General features: G+C 36.7%; 1 protein-coding gene across 4 annotated transcripts in view; it reads left to right on the top strand.

Moving 5' to 3' along the window:
* LOC128548030 (suppressor of tumorigenicity 7 protein homolog) overlaps positions 1-21,934 on the top strand; it is an 85,811-nt gene that overhangs the window by 35,342 nt on the left and 28,535 nt on the right. For 3 of the 4 annotated variants that reach the window (XM_053522298.1, XM_053522301.1, XM_053522302.1), the window contains exons 3-4: positions 8,656-8,848; positions 12,155-12,325. In XM_053522298.1, coding sequence (XP_053378273.1) covers positions 8,656-8,848; positions 12,155-12,325 — 364 coding nt within the window. The remainder of the gene's footprint in view (positions 1-8,655; positions 8,849-12,154; positions 12,326-21,934) is intronic. The other variant, XM_053522300.1, reaches the window with a different exon arrangement.

Genomic DNA, 21,934 nt, shown 5'->3' with positions numbered 1-21,934 from the left:
TAAAAATACCGGAAATCCCCGTCTGGTATGCAAGAATATCTGTGCTTTCGAGTCATGTAGATTATCTGTTGTTTTAAGTTCAATATTATTTGTTGTTTTAAATCCTGTAGATTATTTGTTGTTTTAAGTCCAGTCGATTACAGGTATCTGATGTTTTGAATGTTTCTGCCAATTTTACATAATAATCTAGACATTAATGTCTTGCAGCTGCATAACCCTTTAAATGGCATCTATGTCACATTACAAATAAAACCTTGTGTGAAAAAGAACTTTAGAGACTTGATTCAGTTACCCAAAAGTGGACTTTGTTACAAACAAATGGTACTTTGATAATCTAGAGCTGTTTCATCTAAGTATAGTAGTCACAACTTGACCGCGATGGTTGACCTTAGGCTGATTATTCATATCGTTTATTTCATTGTAGAAATAAGGGGTGCTTAGGGTGGCCGTGTATATTTATATGGAATGAGTTTGTTTACACCGTTTTACGTACACACCTTTTCAAAAATAGGTTGTGTCTCATTATGTATTATAATACAAAGGTCAACCATCAGGGTCAAATTGCATCCACTATACAGTTTACTAAATAATACAAAGTATACAAACAAGGTATCATAATCCTCAAGTTCGGGCTTTCTCTACTATTTCCAGTTGATGCCAAATGAGTCCTTTATTTCTGTGAAGTGTTGAAAACATGAAGTTGGCAATTTGCAAATTTGCAAACTCTCTGATGTTGGGGTTTTCTCTACTAATTGCTAAATGAGTCCTTTATGTCTGTGAAGTGGTGAAAACATGGTTAGCAATTTGCTTACTGTCTGAAGGTCGACTTTTCTATACTAATAATGTCTCCCCCCCCCCCCCCCCCCCCCCCCCCCCCCCCCCCCCCCCCCCTCCCCCCTTTTGAGAATAACTTGAGAACCACTTTACCCAGAATGTTGAAACTTCATAGGATGATTGGACATGCAGAGTAGATGACCACTATTGATTTTGCAGTCATTCTGTTAAAGGTCAAGGTTACAGGGAGCAGAACATGGAAAACGGTTTCCTATCAATAACTTGAGAACCATTTGACCCAGAAGTTGAACTTCATAGGATGATTGGTTCACAGAGTAGATGACTTATGTTTTTGGGTCACTGAGCAAAGGTCAAGGTCACATGGCCTGAACATGAAACCTTTCCGATCAATAACTTGAGAACCCTTGATGCAGAATATTTAAACTTCCTAGGATGACTGGACATGCAGAGTAGATGACCCCTATTGATTTTGGGATCACTTGATCAAAGGTCAAGATCACAGGGGCCAAAATTGTTTCCATTCGATAGCTTGAGAGCCATCAGGTCCAGAATGTTGAAACTTTGTGGGATGATTGGACATGCCAAGTAGATGATCCCTATTGCAGCCAAACATCAGTGTCTCTTTGACTTTCGCTCCTTTCCCCTATTGATTTCTTACTATTACTACTATGCATTTGGGGAGACATGCGCATTTCTACAAAAGCATCTTCTAGTTTCAGTTGATGCTAAATGAGTCATTTATATCTGTAAATTGGTGAAAACATGAAAGTTGGCAATTTGCAAACTGCCTGAAGTTGGTGTTTTAATTCTCTACTACTAGCAATTGATGCAAAATGAGTCATTTATATCTGTAAAGTGGTGACAATGTGAAGTTGGCAATTTGAAAACTTACCAGCTATTTACAACAGTGTCACAATTTTAGGCATTATAATTAGCAAATTAGTTTTACTGTATAACTGGACACACATTAGCGCCCTAGACTTGGAAGTCTTCTTGATTAATCAGATGGTGTCTCTTTGGTCATAACCTTTGGACTTCAAACTATTACAGTCTCTCACATATATTGCTTCCTATTTCAGTTGTTGGCCCCGAGATCTATTATTTTTCCCATTTCGATTGATGACTATCATGGCACTACATAGTATTAATCTAAGTAGCCTCTGATGGATACCATATTTTTTCTTCTTTTCGCAACTGAGAAAAAAAAGATTAAGTATTGATTTTCAGTCAGAGAGTGAGTGATTAGCTTTTTTCCGATAGAAAGTTATTAGAGAAGGAAAGAGTGAATAGAGCAGAAAAAGTCTGATATTAGTTTTGATATATCTTAACAAATGTCTCGCATATAATTTGAACTTTCTTCCTTCACCGGGTCTCCTTTTTAAAGCTTTCTTCTTCTGGAAATGTACTTTTAGGAATTATTGAGGTTATGCTGACATTAAATTAATTTTTATGCCCCCCAAGGGAGGCATAATATTAGTTTTCAACTGTCCATCCGTTAGTTCATCACAACGTTAACCTTTTGCATGAAGGCACTTTACTCGTGAACCACTGCACCCAGGACCTTCAAACTTCACATGCTGATAGTACTTATTGAGTACACGACCCCTTCTGACTTCGGGGTCACCAGGTCAAAGGTTAAGGTCACCAGGTCAAAATCAAGGCGCTGCGGGGGCATTTGTCACCATTAGTGACAGCTCTTTTTATAATTATTATGTTCTGAAACATCCAATCTGCATCTAGAGTATGAGACTGGTGACTCCCCAACTCTTGGCTTGATAACCTTTTTGAACCTTTGTTCCAAAACTTTCATCAGTGCGTAATTCTTAGGGTTACTTCCTGACCTCTAACCAGTATTCTTTAACTTTAACTGTAATTCTGAAATTACTCACTGACCTCAAACAATAATTCTTAAACTTAGAAAATAAATTCTTAGAGTCATACATAATGATACAGAATAACCCTTTGAATAAAAGCATTGTAAATATATTAAAATATGTTGGAAACAATTTTAACTGATGGATGGAAGCTCAGAATATCGTTTTCTAGTAGGATTAGATGAATGTTTACAATCCACCATAAAAGCCTAGTGGTAGAGCGTTCCCTTCGAGTGTGGAAGGTCATGAGTTTGATCCTGGCTGGAATCAAACCAAAGACATTAAAAATGGTACCAGCAGATCCCTTGCTTGGCGTTTATAGGGAAACTGGCTTTTCTTCCCTCATACCCTCGTTTCGATGGATTCTTTCAGAAAAGTGGTGTCGAGAATGATTTATATAAGAACTTGCTTCTCAACTGACCTAAAATAAATTAGTATAAACCGAAGGTTACAAGCATTACTAGTGGTGATATTCAGTAAATCTTTTATGATACTTCCTTTGTTATGCCCCCCTTCGAAGAAGGAGGGGTATATTGTTTTGCAGATGTCTGTCGGTCGGTTGGTAGGTAGGAATGTAGACCAATCCGTTTCCGAATGATAACTCAAGAACGCTTGGGCCTAGGATCATGAAAGTTGATAGGGAGGTTGGTCATCACCAGCAGATGGCCCGTATTGATTTTGAGGTCTGTATATCAAAGGTCAAGGTCACAGTGACCCTGAATAGTAAAACGGTTTCCGGATGATAACTCAAGAACACTTGGGCCTAGGATCATGAAAGTTGATAGGGAGGTTGGTAATGACCAGCAGGTGACCCTATTGATTTTGAGGTCAGTATGTTAAAGGTCAAGGTCACAGTGACCCTGAACAGTAAAATGGTTTCTGGATGATAACTCAAGAACGCTTAGGCCTAGGGTCATGAAAGTTGATAGGGAGGTTGGTCATGACCAGCAGATGACCCGTATTGATTTTGAGGTCAGTATGTCAAAGGTCAAGGTCACAGTGACCAGGAACAGTAAAATGGTTTCCAGGCAATAACTCTAGAATGCTTGGGCCTAGTGTCAGGAAAATTGATAGTAATGTTAGCCATGACCAGCAGATGACCCCTATTGATTTTGAGGTCATTAGGTCAAAGGTCAAGGTCACAATGGCCAGGAACAGTTAAAACAGTTTCTGATCTTCTTGTACAAACCCATAGGGCCTAGGGCTTTGATATTTGGTATGTAGCAAAATATAGTGGTCCTCTACCAAGATTGTTAGAGTAATTACCTGGGTCAAGTAATTGGCCCAACCTTGTGATTTTCACATGGTTAAGATTATATATGCAAAAACATTATAAAACTCTTGTCAAAAACACCTAGCTTTGAATATTCTTGTCATAAGGTACTTAATTTGATCTATCTAGTGGTCCTCTACTAAGATTGTTTAAATTATTCCCTAGGTTCAAATATGGCTCCGCCCTGGGGGTCACATGGTTTACATAGACTTATATAGGGAAAAACTTTGAAAATCTTCTTGTCCAAACCACAAAGACTATGGCTTTGATATTTTGTAATGTAGCATCATTTAGTGGTTCTCTACCAAGTTTGTTCAAATTATCCCTCTAGGGTCAAATATGGCCCCGCCCCAGGGGTCATATGGTTCATATAGACTTATATAGGGAAAAACTTAGAACCTTCATGTTCATAACTTACATCATTCAAATTTGGACCACATGTATAGTTTTGAGTGGCAAGATGAACTTTGACATGAGTTGACCTTGATCTTGACCTAGTGACCTACTTTCACATTTCTGTAGCTACAGCCTTCAAATTTGGACCACATGCAAAGGTTTGTGTACCGAAAAAAACTTTGACCTTGTTATTGACCTACTTTCACATTTTTGAAGGTACAGGCTTCAAATTTGGACCACATGCATAGTTTTTTGTTCCAAATTAAAATTTGACCTTGATTTTGACCTAGTGACCTACTTTCACATTTCTCAAGCTACAGCCTTCAAATTTGAACCACAAGCATAGTTTTGTGTACTGAAATGAACTTTGATCTTAAGATTGACCTAGTGACCTACTTTCACATTTCTGAAGGTACAGGCTTCAAATTTGGACCACTTGCATAGTTTTGTGTTCCGAAATAAAATTTGACCTTGATTTTGACCTAGTGACCTACTTTCACATTTCTCAAGCTACAGCCTTCAAATTTGAACCACATGCATATTTTGTGTACCGAAATGAACTTTGATCTTGAGATTGACATAGTGACCTACTTTCACATTTCTGAAGCTACAGGCTTCAAATTTGGACTGCATGCATATTTTTTGTGTTCTGAATTGAATTTGACATTGATTTTTACCTATTACCTACTTTCACATTTCTCAAGTTACAGCCTTCAAATTTGAAGCACATGCATAGTTCTTTTCTACCGAAGAGCCCGCCCGCTTAGCTCAGTAGGTAAGAGCGTTGGACTACGGATCTCGGGGTCGCGAGTTCGATCCTCGGGCGGGGCATATGTTCTCCTTGACTATTTGATAAACGACATTGTGTCTGAAATCATTAGTCCTCCACCTCTGATTCATGCGGGGAAGTTGGCAGTTACTTGCGGAGAACAGGTTTGTACTGGTACAGAATTCAGGAATACTGGTTAGGTTAACTGCCCGCCGTTACATGACTGAAATACTGTTGAAAAACGGCGTTAAACCAAAAACAAACAAACAAAAAAATCTTTTTACCAAAATGAACTTTGACCTTGAAATTGATCTAGTGACCTGCTTTCACATTTCTCAAGCCACAGCTTTCAAATTTGGACCACATACACATTGTTTTGTACCGAAATGAAATTTGACATTGATTGTGACCTTGAGCTAGTCTTGAAATTTGGAACATTCAAAAATGGCTCATTGGATGGTGCCAAGATCACTCTGTAATCTTTTGTTAGGTTAATAGGTTAAAGGTCAAGGTCAGATTAAAGCAAAATGGTAGAACTTTTGTTTACAGTGAGCATATAATTTCTGTTCCTTGTGCAATACTGAATGCATCAAGGGGGGCATTTCATGTTCGACAAGCTCTTGTTTCATCTGATTTCATTTTTGCACACTTGTCACAGAATAAAGTGGTGTAATTATGCTTTTCTTTCAAAATCAGCTGTGTCGATTCGCCGTAAAACCCAACTCATTCATTCATTCAAAATCAGTAACAGAGCTTACAAAGGGTTTTTACATTTTCATAGTTTGGGTCAAATCATACATTTTTTGTAAGCTTTCTTCTTTAAAATGTCACCAAGAATGTAAAGTTATTCATATAAATATGAACAAGTAGATGACCCTTATATGTTCAAGCTTGAAACAACACAATAGAAAAGTCTGTTTCAGCACACAACTAATATTTATCAAAATGAATGTTATCTTGATAAGGCAGAATTGTAATTGGTTACAAAAGACTGTCTTCCCTTTCCCATTTCAGTATTCCATTTAACAGAAAAGTGCTATAATAACATTCTGTAAAAATGTATATCCAAAAATGTTATGTCCAGATACTGCTACACTTTCTGAATTTCGTTTGAAAGTTTATTTGGCAAGCTGTGGTAAACCGAAGATAGTTCCTCAAATATTGACATTATTTATTATAAGAAATTACACCGACAGACAGCTTTTTAGCTCACCTGAACACAAAGTGCTCAAGGTGAGCGTTTGTGATCGCCCTGTGTCCGTCGCCCGTCGTCAACAATTTGACTGTTAACACTCTAGAGGTCACAATTTTGGCCCAATCTTAATGAAACTTGGTCAGAATGTTACCCTCAATAAAATCTTGGACAAGTATTTCATCGGGTTATCTGGGTTAAAAAACTAGGTCACCAGGTCAAATCAAAGGAAAAGCTTGTTAACACACTAGAGGCCACATTTATGACTATATCTTCATGAAACTTGGTAAGAATGTTAATGTTGATGGTCTTTAGGTCAGATTTGAAACTGGGTCATGTGGGGTCAAAAACTAGGTCACCAGGTCAGATCAATGGAAGAGCTAGTTAACATTCTAGAGGCCACATTTATGACCATATCTTAATGAAACTTGGTCTGAATGTTAATCTTGATAATCTTTAGGTCAAGTTCAAATCTGGGTCACATGGGGTCAAAAACTAGGCCACCAGGTCAAATTAAAGGTAAAGCTTAACACTCTAGAGGCCACATTTATGACAGTATCTCTATGAAACTTGGTCAGAATATTAATCTTGATAGTCTTTAGGGAAAATTCAAATCTGGGTCGCATAGGATCAAAAACTAGGTCACCAGGTCAAGAAATCAAAGGAAAACTTTTTAACACTCTAGAGGCCACATTTATGACTGTATCTTCACCTAGGAACTTGGTCATAATGTTAACCTTGGTGATCTTTAGGGTAAGTTTGAATCTGGGTCATGTGGGGTCAAAAACTAGGTCTTCAGGTCAAATCAAAGCTCTATGAAATCAAGGCCAACTTAGATTGTAACTTATCAGGGTTTAGAATTATGTCAGGTGAGTGATACAGGGCCTTCAGGGCTCTCTTGTTTAGAGAACTTATGGAAAAATTGCATAAGACCTGGCATTGACATCAGATGTGATTAGAAGTGTGAACTGACATTCTAAACCTATATTTGCTTTCAGAATTCATTTTTAGTTGCAGTAGAATCCAGTTTTGTTGATACATCATGTATAGGAAACAGCAGTCTCAATTTCACTGACAGCACTTTTCACATCCTAGGTAGTCACCTGGCTGTTTATGAACAATTCTTTAATTGGCAATTTTTTGATGTTACACACTTCTCAATTCATTTTAACACTTCACTGGTACCTGCTACCTGTCAGCATGTTTCATGATGTATTCATCTGATCTGAAAATGGATGAGGCATGTCCAAAGTATACAGGTAGAGGGTAGTATTTAGCAGAAAATCATAGACAACCAAATTTGAAAACACCAGTTTGACCAGACTTGTAAAAATATTCTTAATTGAAATTTTTGATTTGTTAATATTGTTATGGCCAGATCTCACAAAATAAAATCTTAAATGGGTTTGAAATAATTTGTATTTATGGAAATATGCCATTATCAGGAGCTCTAATTGTGTTTAGTGAAGTCTGCAGTTTTGCTTTTAGATTACTGTTTGGCAGGAAGATGGCATATCAGTAGTTCTAGGTTTAATTGTATTGTTTATAAAGAAGAATCAGCCTGTTTGAGTGAAACATCTTTTGTATACTTCTACTGGTTGAGTAAATTATGTATTTGTGCTGTTGATGGAAGCAAGATCTGTCATTGCCAATCAGCATGCACATGTTGTTTTTTTTTTGTGATAATATGTAATCTGTCCTGCTGATGAAGAGAACTTTAGTTAATAAGTCCTCGGAAGAAAAATGCTGTAGAATTATAAATTTTGTTTGAGGATAATTTTTGTGGAAATCGCGGATTGCACCATTGTTATGAAATTTAATCTCAACAAAGAAGTAAAGTCCATGAATTTTAACGTCTAAAACTAAAATTCACAACATTATATCCCTATGAAATTGCTGTTTTGGTCAAAACTGCAAAATTTCATGTCCACAAATTAGCAGATTTTTACAGTACATTTTCTGTATTTTGGGATTGCAAATTCCTCTTGTTAAAGGTACAGATTGAATAATCTTTGTGGCTTCGCTTCCTGATTATTTTTAATCCCTGCTTATGTATTGTAAATTTGCAGAAAACCTCAACATTTCAGTTGTTAAGTATTTTGTTCTGTTTGAACTTTTATGTTATCAAAGTTGATGGAATCAAGAAGTCATAGCAGTCCATTATGAACCTGTTTGTGTATACAAATTGATGGTTGCTTAAATAATCATTTACAAGAAAATACATTTAAGACATAATTCAAAAAGTACTGTATCCATTAGGGTTTGACAAGAGGTCTAGAGATTTTGGTTCACTTTTTAGGGGTTTGCCTGTACTTACTTGTCCTATATATATAATCATATTTTCTTTTGCTTTCAGATATTTGAGTGGTGGTACTTTAAGAAATATGGGACATCTTTTATCGAACAAGTGTCGTTAAATCATATATCTCCACTTCTGGGTGGGGAACCTGCAAATGGCACAGAAAATGGTATTGGAACGACAACCAACGGAACTGCTAATGGCAACAGTAACGGAAACAATAACACTCAAGGACAGCAAAGTATGCCAGGTATCAAAATTAAAAGCTGGTAATGGGCAAACATGGCAAAAATTTGTAGTGAGAATTACAAAATAAGATATAAATCACTATTATATGAGACAAGTTTGTATAAAAATTCCTTTCAATGTACAGAAACACATAGAGTTAGTCAGCACTTTCATTTTAATTCTATTAAAAGCTTAAGAATTGTTAGTTTTTATGGAAGTAATAAAGTATAAATACACTGTACACAGTTTTAAGGATGCCTTGTCCTGAGTTATTTCCCTTTGTTAGCATTGTTTAGTTGTTTAGTGCATATTGTGTTGTGTATAAGCATGCTGTTTGATCTTATTTGTTCGTTTTTTCATGATTACCAAACCAAACTGACAATATTTATGCAGAATTAAAGCTTAAAGTGTAGTTTTCAAAGACTGCAGGTATGTATATCTTAAATGTGTATTATGTCAGTACTCGGGTGATTCTAGGGATGGAGTGGTTAAGGTTGATGAATTCAGGTCACTTGCCATTGTGGGTGCAAGCCTTGTTGAATACTTTATGTGAGAATGCAGTCCAGCTGGATTGTCCTCCTGAGAGGCATGTTAGGGTCAGGCATAAATGCAAGTCGTTCACATAGGCTTGAATGCAGGTGCACCTGACATCTTCCTCAACCATTTAAGCAGCAAAGTTGCACAAGAAGATAACCAAAAATTAATTATTTGGTGTGTAGGAGAATTGATGTAGGGGTCTGCATTGAATATCTGTTAGTATGCTAGTATTACACAATTGATGCCAGTTGAAAAAGACGTTAAACCCGAACACACACACACACACACAGTTGATGCCCTGGTCTTGATAGACATTTTTAAAGTGCTTAGCAGTTTACAGTAATAATCATAATGATACTCATTTGTATCAGTTGAGGAGAGTGATCAGCATATTTGTACATTGAGCTTCAACAGAAATTAATGTTGAAGAGTTTTTATGTGTTAGAAAAGGTTTGTCTAGTTACGTTTCTATAAATTTTTGCATGATTGTTGTACTGTTTGCCCTTTGCCAGTTAGCTGCACAAATCACACAATGCAAGCATTCATGCAATGCAAGCATTAATACAATGCAAGCATGCACCCATTTATGTCAGCATCATAAATTTTACTCATTTTGTCTGCTGGATTTTCAATAAAAAAGCTTGCAATGTTTTGTTTCAGATTTCACTTTGCTTTCATATCAGCTTTAAATTTTGGAAATTGTATTGTTTTCAAGTTTTTCAATGTGTCTGTGTTAGGGCATGCCATCACTCATTGTCCATGTTATATTTTTAAGTCATTCCATCTGATCATATCAGTTTGTAGACTGGCCCCCATCCCTATGTTTGTTCTTATTTACATATGTTTAAGTTTTATTCATTAAGAGGGAAGTAACTCCAGCAGGTTGTTTCTACATTGACATTTTTTATGGCCCATGGCTCCGAATATAAGTATGATTCAGCCACGAAATAAAATGGCTTAAAATTTTCTCATAAAATGTTTGCAGTATTTATATGAAAAATAACCATACAGCCAGGGAGCCAGGCTAATCAGCATGTTGCGTTTTCACTGGAAACCTTACTATTTTTTTTATATATAAGTATTAAAAGTAGTCAAAACTACAAAAACTTTTTAAAACAAGTCACTTTATTTTTAACCAACGTTTCGGCTACATTAGCCTTCTTCAGGGTTCAAAATAAACATATGAAAGCCCCAATTATTCTATATTATCGTCACTGTTTCCATTATTTTATAATATTTACATTGTGTGATTTGTGTTTAGCTGTTACCATTTGAAATTTTTGTTAAAGAGGAGTGCAACCACTAAATGTTGGGAAATTTGGGTTTAATTAATATCATAGTAAATTTTTCCAGACTGTTATGAATAATTTCAGTGTTTGATTACATTTTTAGCTCATCTGATTTTTTGAAAAAAAATGATGAGTTATTGTCATCACTTGAGCGGTTGTCGGCGTCGGCGTCGGCGTCGGCGTCTGCGTCGGCGTCTGCGTCGGCGTTGCCTGGTTAAGTTTTATGTTTAGGTCAGCTTTTCTCCTAAACTATCAAAGCTATTGCTTTGAAACTTGGAATACTTGTTCACCATCATAAGCTGACCCTGTATAGCAAGAAACATAACTCCATCTTGCTTTTTGCAAGATTTATGGCCCCTTTTGTACTTAGAAAATATCAGATTTCTTGGTTAAGTTTTATGTTTAGGTCAATTTTTCTCCTAAACTATCAAAGCTATTGCTTTGAAACTTGGAATACTTGTTCACCATCATAAGCAGACCCTGTACATCAAGAAACATAACTCCATCTTGCTTTTTGCAAGAATTATTGCCCCTTTTGGACTTAGAAAATCAGTTTTCTTGGTTAAGTTTTATGTTTAGGTCAGCTTTAATCCTAAACTATCAAAGCTATTGCTTTAAAACTTGCAACACTTGGTCACCATCATAGGCTGACCCTGTACAGCAAGAAACATAACTCCATCCTGCTTTTTGCAAGATTTATGGCCCCTTTTGGACTTAGAAAATATCAGATTTCTTGGTTAAGTTTTATGTTTAGGTAAACTTTTTCTCTTAAACTATCAAAGCTATTGCTTTGAAACTTGTAACACTTGTTCACCATCATAAGCTGACCCTGTACAGCAAGCAACATAACTCCATCCTGCTTTTTGCAATAATTATTGCCCCTTTTGGACTTAGAAAAATCATTTTCTTGGTTGAATATTATGTTTAAGTCAACTTTTCTCATAAACTATCAAAGCTATTGCTTTAAAACTTGCAACAGTTTTTCACCATCATAAGTGGACACTGTACATCAAGAAACATAACTCTATCCTGCTTTTTGCAAGAATGATGGCCCTTTTTAGACTTAGAAAATCATGGGTAGGACAATACTTCTATTATACAAAAAAAATCAGATGAGCGTCAGCACCCGCAAGGCGGTGCTCTTGTTAAAAATTGCATGGATTTATCATTTAAATTACACGGTGCTTCCAGCCTATTTTCAGTGGATGTACTTCTCCTTGAAAAAATGTTTTATAATGTATTAGTATGACATTTTGCATGAATTTTGAAATGTTTTTATCCAAAAGAATGTGAAAAGTGCATTTAATTTTAATTTTTTACCTTTTTATTGTTTTACATAAATTTGACAGATTTGAATCTTGATTCATTACTACTCACTTTGAATTGAATTGCTGTCAAAATTGTCGTTATGGTATCTTTTTAGTCATTTCGAAATCATACATTAAAAAATGTACAGTGAACTTGTAATAATTTTACATATTGTATTCTTTATCTTAATATAGAATGTAAAGTGTGGCGAAATCCGTTGAATTTATTCAGAGGAGCTGAATATTTACGTTTTACATGGAAGGCAAATAAAGACCCATTGACGTATTATGACATGAACCTTTCGGCACAAGATCATCAGACGTTCTTTACATGTGATGCTGATGCCGGAAAACCGGAATATGAAAGTGAGTTAGCCATGCATTATTACAGATCCCTTATATATTTTTCCAGGTGGAAAATGTTAGAATAAAAACGAAAAGGAATATAGTCTAAAGAAGTTCCCCTAGCTACATTTCTCTGAAGCTGCGGCTTTTCTAGTAGCAAATAAAGTTTCTGATAAGGGGACTTCTAGACCCCCCCACCCCCACTATACTTCGGAATTTCTCCTTCATTAATGAAATCCGTGGGTTTAATGGGCAGCTAGTCAGGAAAGATTCATCTAAATAGAAAGGTTCCACTGATCCAAATACAATGGCATCAGTTTCTATATAATTCCTAGTATTGAAAATAATCCCATTGGGGTTAGCAAATTCCTTCTAATATAAGAGGCCAAACAGAGATTCTTTTCTACTCATTAAATATTAAGACTAGGTCGGAAAATAACAGTATTGTAAAGTTAATAACTTCCCTGCTCTAAGAGATAAAAACAGCCAGTTTGGAAAATCTCACTGTTGTAAAATATTAACAAAACATGAGGGAAGGTTCCATTGTACTATATTTTACACTCTGTAGTGTAACATTTGAGGAATGATCCCTCCAGTAATGTAACAAATACCGTCAAGTTCTCAACAAATACAGTTAAACACAGATTGTACAAAGTGGCAAGGAGATGATCCAAAAGCTGGTGTTATTCAGGGTTTCAAACAAATCCAGACCATGTTAATTGTTTGATTTGACCTTTGTGCTTGAGCCAACAATGCTCAGGTGAGCAATGTTACACTGTAACAGTATATCTAAATTTAAGATAGAAAGAAATTACATTTCAAATGGCGATTTATTATTGTTCAGACAAATCTTTCCAAAAATCTTATATCTAACAAATTGAGATATTATCTAAGAGTGCTCAATATTTATAATAACAATGAGACAGGTTATGTCTATAAAAAAACCAAGAATGAGCATTGAAGATTTTATCTTTCATTTGAATGTTGTTGTTCTTTAACTTTACAGGCATTTGTCACACCATCCACAGAATAATGCCAATAATCTCTAAACCAATGTATTATCTCTTACTTTTATTTCCTCGGGGAGCAGCTATTATTATTATTTCCTTGGGGATCAGCTGTAGAAATTGATGCAGAAATACCATTAATGAAAGATAGTTATTTAAATACAGGCTGATAATGGTTTAATATTTGAAAAGTTCAATTATTATTGAACACTTTATTGTAACATAAAACTTTTTTTCTCAGTGCTGAATTTTAGTTTTGACTGTTTAAAATAGTAGAGGTTTTGTAGTGGCCTAGTGTGATGCTACCTAGTGTGAATGCTCTCACAGGACAAGTACATAGTTCAGGCTTTTATTGTCAAAATTTTGCCTCTTTTTTTTTAACTTTGAAAATTTGGTTTAAGTTTTGCATAATATATTTAATAAATATCCTTAAATTTTAATGGGCACTGTGACTTATAAAACCATAATAGGAGAGATCGCCATGACGTCACGCATAAATACCTGTTTATCTGGTGGTGGGTAAAACAAATGTTTTTACATCGTTTGTGTATGGGATCTGAATTTTTAATTTTTAATAACTTTTTCGCTCATTTATGGATTTTAAAAATTCAAAAAGTTTTGAAATGCTTACGATTTTCATATTTTCCCATTTAAATATCCTTTTAAAATGAATAACCGTTTCAAATGACATAAGATTTTAATAGCGGCGTAGCGATCCTCCAAACTTTTTGAAAAAACACTGTAAGTTAAGCGTTCATAATTAATCCATTTAATTTCGAAATTATAATCAAAAGTAATCAATAAATTGCTTGTTTTATACACTTTCCATTTATCAAAAAATTATTGATATTATTTGTGTTTTAAGAAAGTTTAAGCCGTTAGAAAAACATCACTGTTTTCAAAAAAACATGGACGCTCGGCGTCTGCCACCCGGTCTTTGTCTTATCAGTTCTAAAAATAGAAAATACAATGGATTTGTTTACAAACACGATCTCTCCTATAAACTTGCAAGGTGAAGGTTCAAAACTCTGATTAAAATTCTGTTCCAATTACTGCATCCTGCACTTGTCTCTGCAGGTTTTCTACTGTGTGGTTGCAGCATGGAGAAATGAATACTTAAGTACAGGATAAAAAAAAAAATCTATAGAATTAGACACTTAGATATGGATCCTGCCTGACTTGTCATCAATAAAATCTGTTCTAATGTTCCTGTGCCCAAGTTGATCTTTCTCAATAGAAATAAAACTTCTTTATATGTGATCTGACAGTTTTCTAACGAATACGTAATGAACAAAATTAATCTTACAGCATGATTGAAAACAAGAATGTGGTAAAAGTAGCAAACTCTGTCAGATTTAAGGATTTCATGGTTTTTTTTCTTTGTGGGAAAAAAAAACAGTTTTAGAGGAGTGGGGAGGACAAAATCATATCAAAACTAAGTGTCACCATGTTGACATCTTCTGTAACAGAGTGCATGTCTATCTAAGATTGTTCATAGTCACTACTTAGACAGTTACCCTTATTGCCCACTCCTAGGCAGTTACCCATATGATAATCTCAAAGACAGTTACAAATATTGTAGCCCGCCCGCTTAGCTCAGTAGGGAGAGCGTCGGTCTATGGATCGCGGGGTCGTGAGTTCGATCCCCAGGCGGGGTGTATGTTCTCTGTGATGATTTGATAAAAGACATTGTGTCTGAAATCATTCGTCTTCCACCTCTGATTCATGTGGGGAAGTTGGCAGTTACTTGCGGAGAACAGGTTTGTACTGGTACAGAATCCAGGAACACTGGTTAGGTTAACTGGCCCGCCGTTACATAACTGAAATACTGTTGAAAAATGGCGTTAAACCCAAAACAAACAAACAAACAAATATGGTAGCCTCAAAGACAGTTACCCATATGATAGTCTCAAAGACAGTTACCCATATAATAGTCTCAAAGACAGTTACCCTTATGGTAGCCTCAAAGACAGGTCTCAAAGACAGTTAGCATATGGTAGCTTCAAAGACAGTTACCCATATGATAGTCTCAAAGACAGTTACCCATATGGTAGCCTCAAAGGCAGTTACAAATATGGTAGTTTCAAAGACAGTTACCCATATGGTAGTTTCAAAGACAGTTACCCATTTGGTAGTCTCAAAGACAGTTACCCATATGGTAGTTATGTCCCCCCCCCCCCCCCCCCCCATTGGGGGAGACATATTTTTGCCCTGTCTTCAATCCGTCCTTCTGTCCATCCGCCACACTTCATTTCCAATCAATAACTGGAGAACCATTTGACCTAGAACCTTCAAACTTCATAGGTTGGCAGGGCTTATGGAGTAGATGACCCATGTTGATTTTGGGATCACTTTATTAAAGGTCAAAGGTCAGTTACCCAAATGGTAGTCCCAAAGACAGTTACCAATATGGTAGTTTCAAAGACAGTTACCCATACGGTTGTTTCAAAGACAGTTACCCATATGGTTGTTTCAAAGACAGTTACCCATATGGTAGCCTCAAAGACAGTTACCCATATGATAGCCTCAAAGACAGTTACCCATATGGTAGTCCCAAAGACAGTTACCAATATGGTCGTTTCAAAGACAGTTACCCATATTGTTGTTTCAAAGACAGTTACCCATATGGTAGCCTCAAAGACAGTTAGCCATATGGTAGCCTCAAAGACAGTTACCCATATGGTAGTCTCAAAGACAGTTACCCATTTTGTTTTCTCAAACGCATAATGGTTACCCATATAGTAGTCTCAAGGACAGTTACCCATATGGTAGTCTCAAAGACAGCTACCCATATTGTAGCCTCAAAGACAGTTACCCATATGGTAGTCTCAAAGACAGTTACCCATATGGTAGCCTCAAAAACAGTTACCCATAATGTAGCCTCAAAGACAGTTACGGTTACCCATATCGTTGTCTCTAAGACGGTTACCCATATGGTAGTCTCAAAGACAGTTACCCGTATGGTTTTCTCTAAGACGGTTACCCATATGGTAGCCTCGAAGACGGTTACCTGTATGGTAGCCTCAAAGACGGTTACCTATTTGGTTGTCTCGAAGACGGTTACCCGTATGGTAGCCTCAACGACGGTTACCCATTTGGTTGTCTCGAAGACGGTTACCCGTATGGTAGCCTCAAAGACGGTTACCCATTTGGTTGTCTCGAAGACAGTTACCCGTATGGTAGCCTCAAAGACGGTTACCCATTTGGTAGTCTCGAAGACAGTTACCCGTATGGTAGCCTCAAAGACGGTTACCCATATGGTAGTCTCGAAGACAGTTACCCGTATGGTAGCCTCAAAGACGGTTACCCATATGGTAGTCTCGAAGACAGTTACCTGTATGGTAGCCTCTAAGACGGTTACCCATATGGTAGTCTCGAAGACAGTTACCCATACGGTTGCCTCTAAGACGGTTACCCATATGGTAGTCTCGAAGACAGTTACCCATACGGTAGCCTCATAGACGGTTACCCATATGGTAGCCTCAAAGACAGTTACCCATACGGTAGCCTCAAAGACGGTTACCCATATGGTAGCCTCAAGACAGTTACCCATACGTTGCTCTAAGAGGGTACCATATGGTAGCCTCAAGACAGTTACCCATACGGTTGCCTCTAAGACGGTTACCCATATGGTAGCCTCAAAGACAGTTACCCATATGGTTGCCTCTAAGACGGTTACCCATATGGTAGCCTCAAAGACAGTTACCAATACGGTAGCCTCTAAGACGGTTACCCATATGGTAGCCTCAAAGACAGTTACCCATATATTAGTCTCAAAGACAGTTACCCATATGGTAGCCTCAAAGACAGTTACCCATAATGTAGCCTCAAAGACAGTTACGGTTACCCATATGGTTGTCTCTAAGACGGTTACCCATTTTGTTTTCTCAAACGCATAATGGTTACCCATATAGTAGTCTCAAGGACAGTTACCCATATGGTAGTCTCAAAGACAGCTACCCATATTGTAGCCTCAAAGACAGTTACCCATATGGTAGTCTCAAAGACAGTTACCCATATGGTAGACTCAAAAACAGTTACCCATAATGTAGCCTCAAAGACAGTTACGGTTACCCATATCGTTGTCTCTAAGACGGTTACCCATATGGTAGTCTCAAAGACAGTTACCCGTATGGTTTTCTCTAAGACGGTTACCCATATGGTAGCCTCGAAGACGGTTACCTGTATGGTAGCCTCAAAGACGGTTACCCATTTGGTTGTCTCGAAGACGGTTACCCGTATGGTAGCCTCAAAGACGGTTACCCATTTGGTTGTCTCGAAGACAGTTACCCGTATGGTAGCCTCTAAGACGGTTACCCATATGGTAGTCTCGAAGACAGTTACCCGTATGGTAGCCTCTAAGACGGTAACCCATATGGTAGTCTCGAAGACAGTTACCCGTATGGTAGCCTCTAAGACGGTTACCCATATGGTAGTCTCGAAGACAGTTACCCATACGGTTGCCTCTAAGACGGTTACCCATATGGTAGTCTCGAAGACAGTTACCCATACGGTAGCCTCAAAGACGGTTACCCATATGGTAGCCTCAAAGACAGTTACCCATACGGTTGCCTCTAAGACGGTTACCCATATGGTAGCCTCAAAGACAGTTACCCATACGGTTGCCTCTAAGACGGTTACCCATATGGTAGCCTCAAAGACAGTTACCCATACGGTTGCCTCTAAGACGGTTACCCATATGGTACTCTCAAAGACAGTTACCCATACGGTAGCCTCTAAGACAGTTACCCATATGGTAGCCTCAAAGACAGTTACCCATATATTAGTCTCAAAGACAGTTACCCATATGGTAGCCTCAAAGACAGTTACCCATAATGTAGCCTCAAAGACAGTTACGGTTACCCATATGGTTGCCTCTAAGACGGTTACCCATATGGTTGTCTCTAAGACAGTTACCCATATGGTAGTCTTAAAGACAGTTACCCATATGGTTGTCTCTAAGACGGTTACCCATATGGTATTCTCAAAGACAGTTACCCATATGGTCGTCTCAAAGACGGTTACCCATATGGTATTCTCAAAGACAGTTACCCATATGGTTGTCTCTAAGACGGTTACCCATTTGGTTGTCTCTAAGACGGTTACCCATATGGTACTCTCAAAGACAGTTACCCATATGGTAGTCTCTAAGACAGTTACCCATATGGTTGTCTCTAAGATGGTTACCCATATGGTAGTCTCAAAGACAGTTACCCATATGGTTGTCTCTAAGACAGTTACCCATATGGTAGTCTCAAAGACAGTTACCCATATGGCCAACTCTTGTAGACAGTTAACCACTATAGCTAACTACTCTAGACAGTAACTTATATGGTCATCTACTCAAGTATGTTACCCATATAGTCGACTCCTATAAACAAATATCATAGTTGGAGGATAGTGCCATTTGTTTTCTAGAATTTTCTCTTGTACTTCAGCTTGCTATGTGTAAATTGAACTTACGTATGTAAGAATGTTATTAATTTTGGAGGAGTTGGAGCTCACGATGATTAAAATGATTATAAACAAACTACTAATATAAAAGTTTCTTTGAATCAGTTTCAGTTTATGCAAGACAAAGTGTAGAACTGGTAGCTGTCATTACCATGAAATAAAAATTCTGTTTTATGCTAGTTGTATTTTCACTGATTAAGTGCACAGAAGATACGGAAGGTCGGTGGTTCTACCTCGGGTCTTCCTCCACCATCAAAGCTGGAAAGTCGTCGCCATATTACCTATAATTATGTCGGAGCAACGTTGAATCCAACAAAAAAAGAAGAAGATACTTTACTAGATGTTTTCTACAGATTAATTTTTACTTCGAGAAGAATAAGCGAAGGCTCACATGGAGAGAAATCAATGTGCCACATATTTACCAACCTCCAGAGTGTCCAAGATGTAAATGCAAGCTTCTGAGATAATGGGATTTAGAATGTTCTCCGATAGTAATGCATTTAGAAAGTGGTATAACAGAGCTTGATTTCCTGGTAGAGTTGTTCGTTTGAATGTTAATACAGAATTGCTTTACTATAGGCAGACATCATTCTTTTGGTTAAAATAGCATAAATAGATAAATGATATATTTCTCTTCAAGTGCTTTTGAACATAAATATTACATATTGCAAATGTGCATTAATTTATGATATGTTTGGAATAAACTACTCGTAGAAAATATTATAGTGATGGTAAATTTGCATCTTGTTTGCATATTTACTGCAGGCTTTGTAGGAAAAAACTTCCTGCCAGTTAATGGCAGTGCTTCATCCTTGAAGGTTTACAAGAGGTGTCCCCAGTGAACATCGGCCTTCTATTTCCAAATAAGAAACAAGATTTTTAAGAAGTCATTCACCTGTACTTCACTCAGATCTGCTATCTGGGGGAAAGCCAGTATTGCCATGTTTTAGGTTCAGTTATGACCATTAGTGGGGTCTGGACCAGAGAAGTGTGGGTTGAGCTGCCAGCATCTTGTCTGCTATACCACTGCTTCCTCACATTTGAATTAATTACATGAAGATTCATGATAGAATGAATATTGTAGGAAAAATTGGCAATGTAATAAAATTTATGAATTGATTTTGTTAAGTTCTGTGGTCACATGCAGTTTATAGTGATATTTTTGTTAAATGGATTCATGATACCACAAAAGCCGGAAATATGGCACAGCTGGTAATATGGCGTAAATGACGTTACCATTGAAAATACCTGTTAAATACGCGTTTGTGAATAAAAACACATTTAGTGTGATACAAAATGGCGAAATACATGAATGGTCGGCCATAGAAATTTTAAGCAAGTGTTCATTTTACACTAAGCACATCTTTAGAGTTTGGAGTGACATCGATCATATCTTTCCATTACAACAAAAACATGCATACCACTGTTTTGTATGGCGCAAATGGGTTTGGGTAGATTGGAATTATTATAACTTGTACATTGAATTCTTTATAGGATCCATGTTTTCAGGCAGAAATTTAAAATCTGATGAATAATCTTAATTCTGCAGATATTAAGCATGTGAACTAATGTTAAGATGTTATTGTCATGTTGTTTTATTGTGTAATTTTAGACACCATGTTGCATAGTTTTAGACTACTCTAATATTTTTTATCATTTGAGATCACTCCTGTACTACTGATCCCTACTAGAATTACTAAAAACACTTAAAAATGTACATACTGTATGTGACAGTAGCTAAAAACTGTTTTATATGATTTATATTACACATTACACACGGCTACCTCCTTGTGCGCCATATTACCAATGTAAACAGAGAGCGCGGAGAAGGGTTGTGTTGTAATAGATGTGAAAACAAATAATGTTCAATATTATATTTGCTTGAAAATCAGTATGATAGATCAGGTGTTGTTGTTTGTATAATGAATTCACATTTTGGTGAAAAAGTAGACGTTTTAATATTTTTAGCAAATCAAAAAGTCTTTAACTGCGCCATATTACCAGCCACAGGGCTTTACTTGTTCTGTTTAGCTTAGTTTATTGAAAGGTACAAAAAGAAGTAAAGTAAAGCACAATGTACCATCGTTGTACAGGGCTTTGGCACTTACTTATCCTACAGGATTCTGCAGATGTTTTAACATGAAAAGACATGCGTTATCCCTACTAGCAGGGCTTTTCATCCTTATATAACAGAGGCCTGTATACGGCCACTTCCCAGTCCAAAAATATATTATTTTTTCCCAACTTTGGCAGAGATATTTCCCAAACAAATTTCCCAAACTGCAAGGTAAGATTTCCCAAAATCATGCCAACAGATGGTTAAGATTTTATTTACATTTAAGTATTTCCAGATGAAGCATTTGTCTGGTATTGACTTTTTGTTGCACTATAGCCTAACAGTGCACAGAACCACATTACAAGTCTAATCCGTTATGTTCCATGGCCTGGATTTTAGTCTGTGTTTCAGGGGAGATAAATTTAATTCGTCTTTCAGTGTTTAGGCCTACTTCCAGTTGATTATTTTTTCCAAAATGGACAATTATCGTGCATAAATTTCCCAGTTTGAAAGGCCAAGGCCTCTTCCCAATTTCCTGATGAAAAGTCCTGCCTACAGTACAACAGCATGAATTTAGAAGTTAGATACCCTGGCAAGGCAAAGTCAGAATACAACATACCTGACATCTTTCATTCTGCACCTTTGGTTCTTTTGAGGGTTGACAGTTACTTGCAGAGAACAATGCTTTCCTTGATTAATAGAATCGAGGAGCCCTGGATAGGCTAAAATTTACCGTTGTTGCGTAACCGAAATTCTGTTAAATCCAACTAAATTGGACAAATTAAACATTTTGCTTAAATTAGAAGGGAGCTGATTTATGTGTAAGAAAATAATTATCTGTCATAAAGCATCTCAATTTAGATAGCAAGGGATGAATTATGTTTCTTTTATTAAAATAACAGTGCCATTTTGCGTTGTTGTCTGTGTTTTGTTTTTTTCCAGAAAGGGTGTACGTGATCTAGAGCATGTCCTTGCTATAAAATAATTGCGTGTGGCAGTAATTTGTTGTTATTTTTTGTTAAACAAATGATGCAAAAAATTGTTTTCCTAATTATGTTATTGATTTTTATAGTAATTAATAACATCAGTATCTCCAGCAATTTCAATTGTCGT

Source organism: Mercenaria mercenaria, chromosome 13, assembly GCF_021730395.1.
Source record: "Mercenaria mercenaria strain notata chromosome 13, MADL_Memer_1, whole genome shotgun sequence".
Classification (NCBI taxonomy): domain Eukaryota; kingdom Metazoa; phylum Mollusca; class Bivalvia; order Venerida; family Veneridae; genus Mercenaria; species Mercenaria mercenaria.
This window is presented reverse-complemented; position numbering and strand designations above follow the sequence as displayed.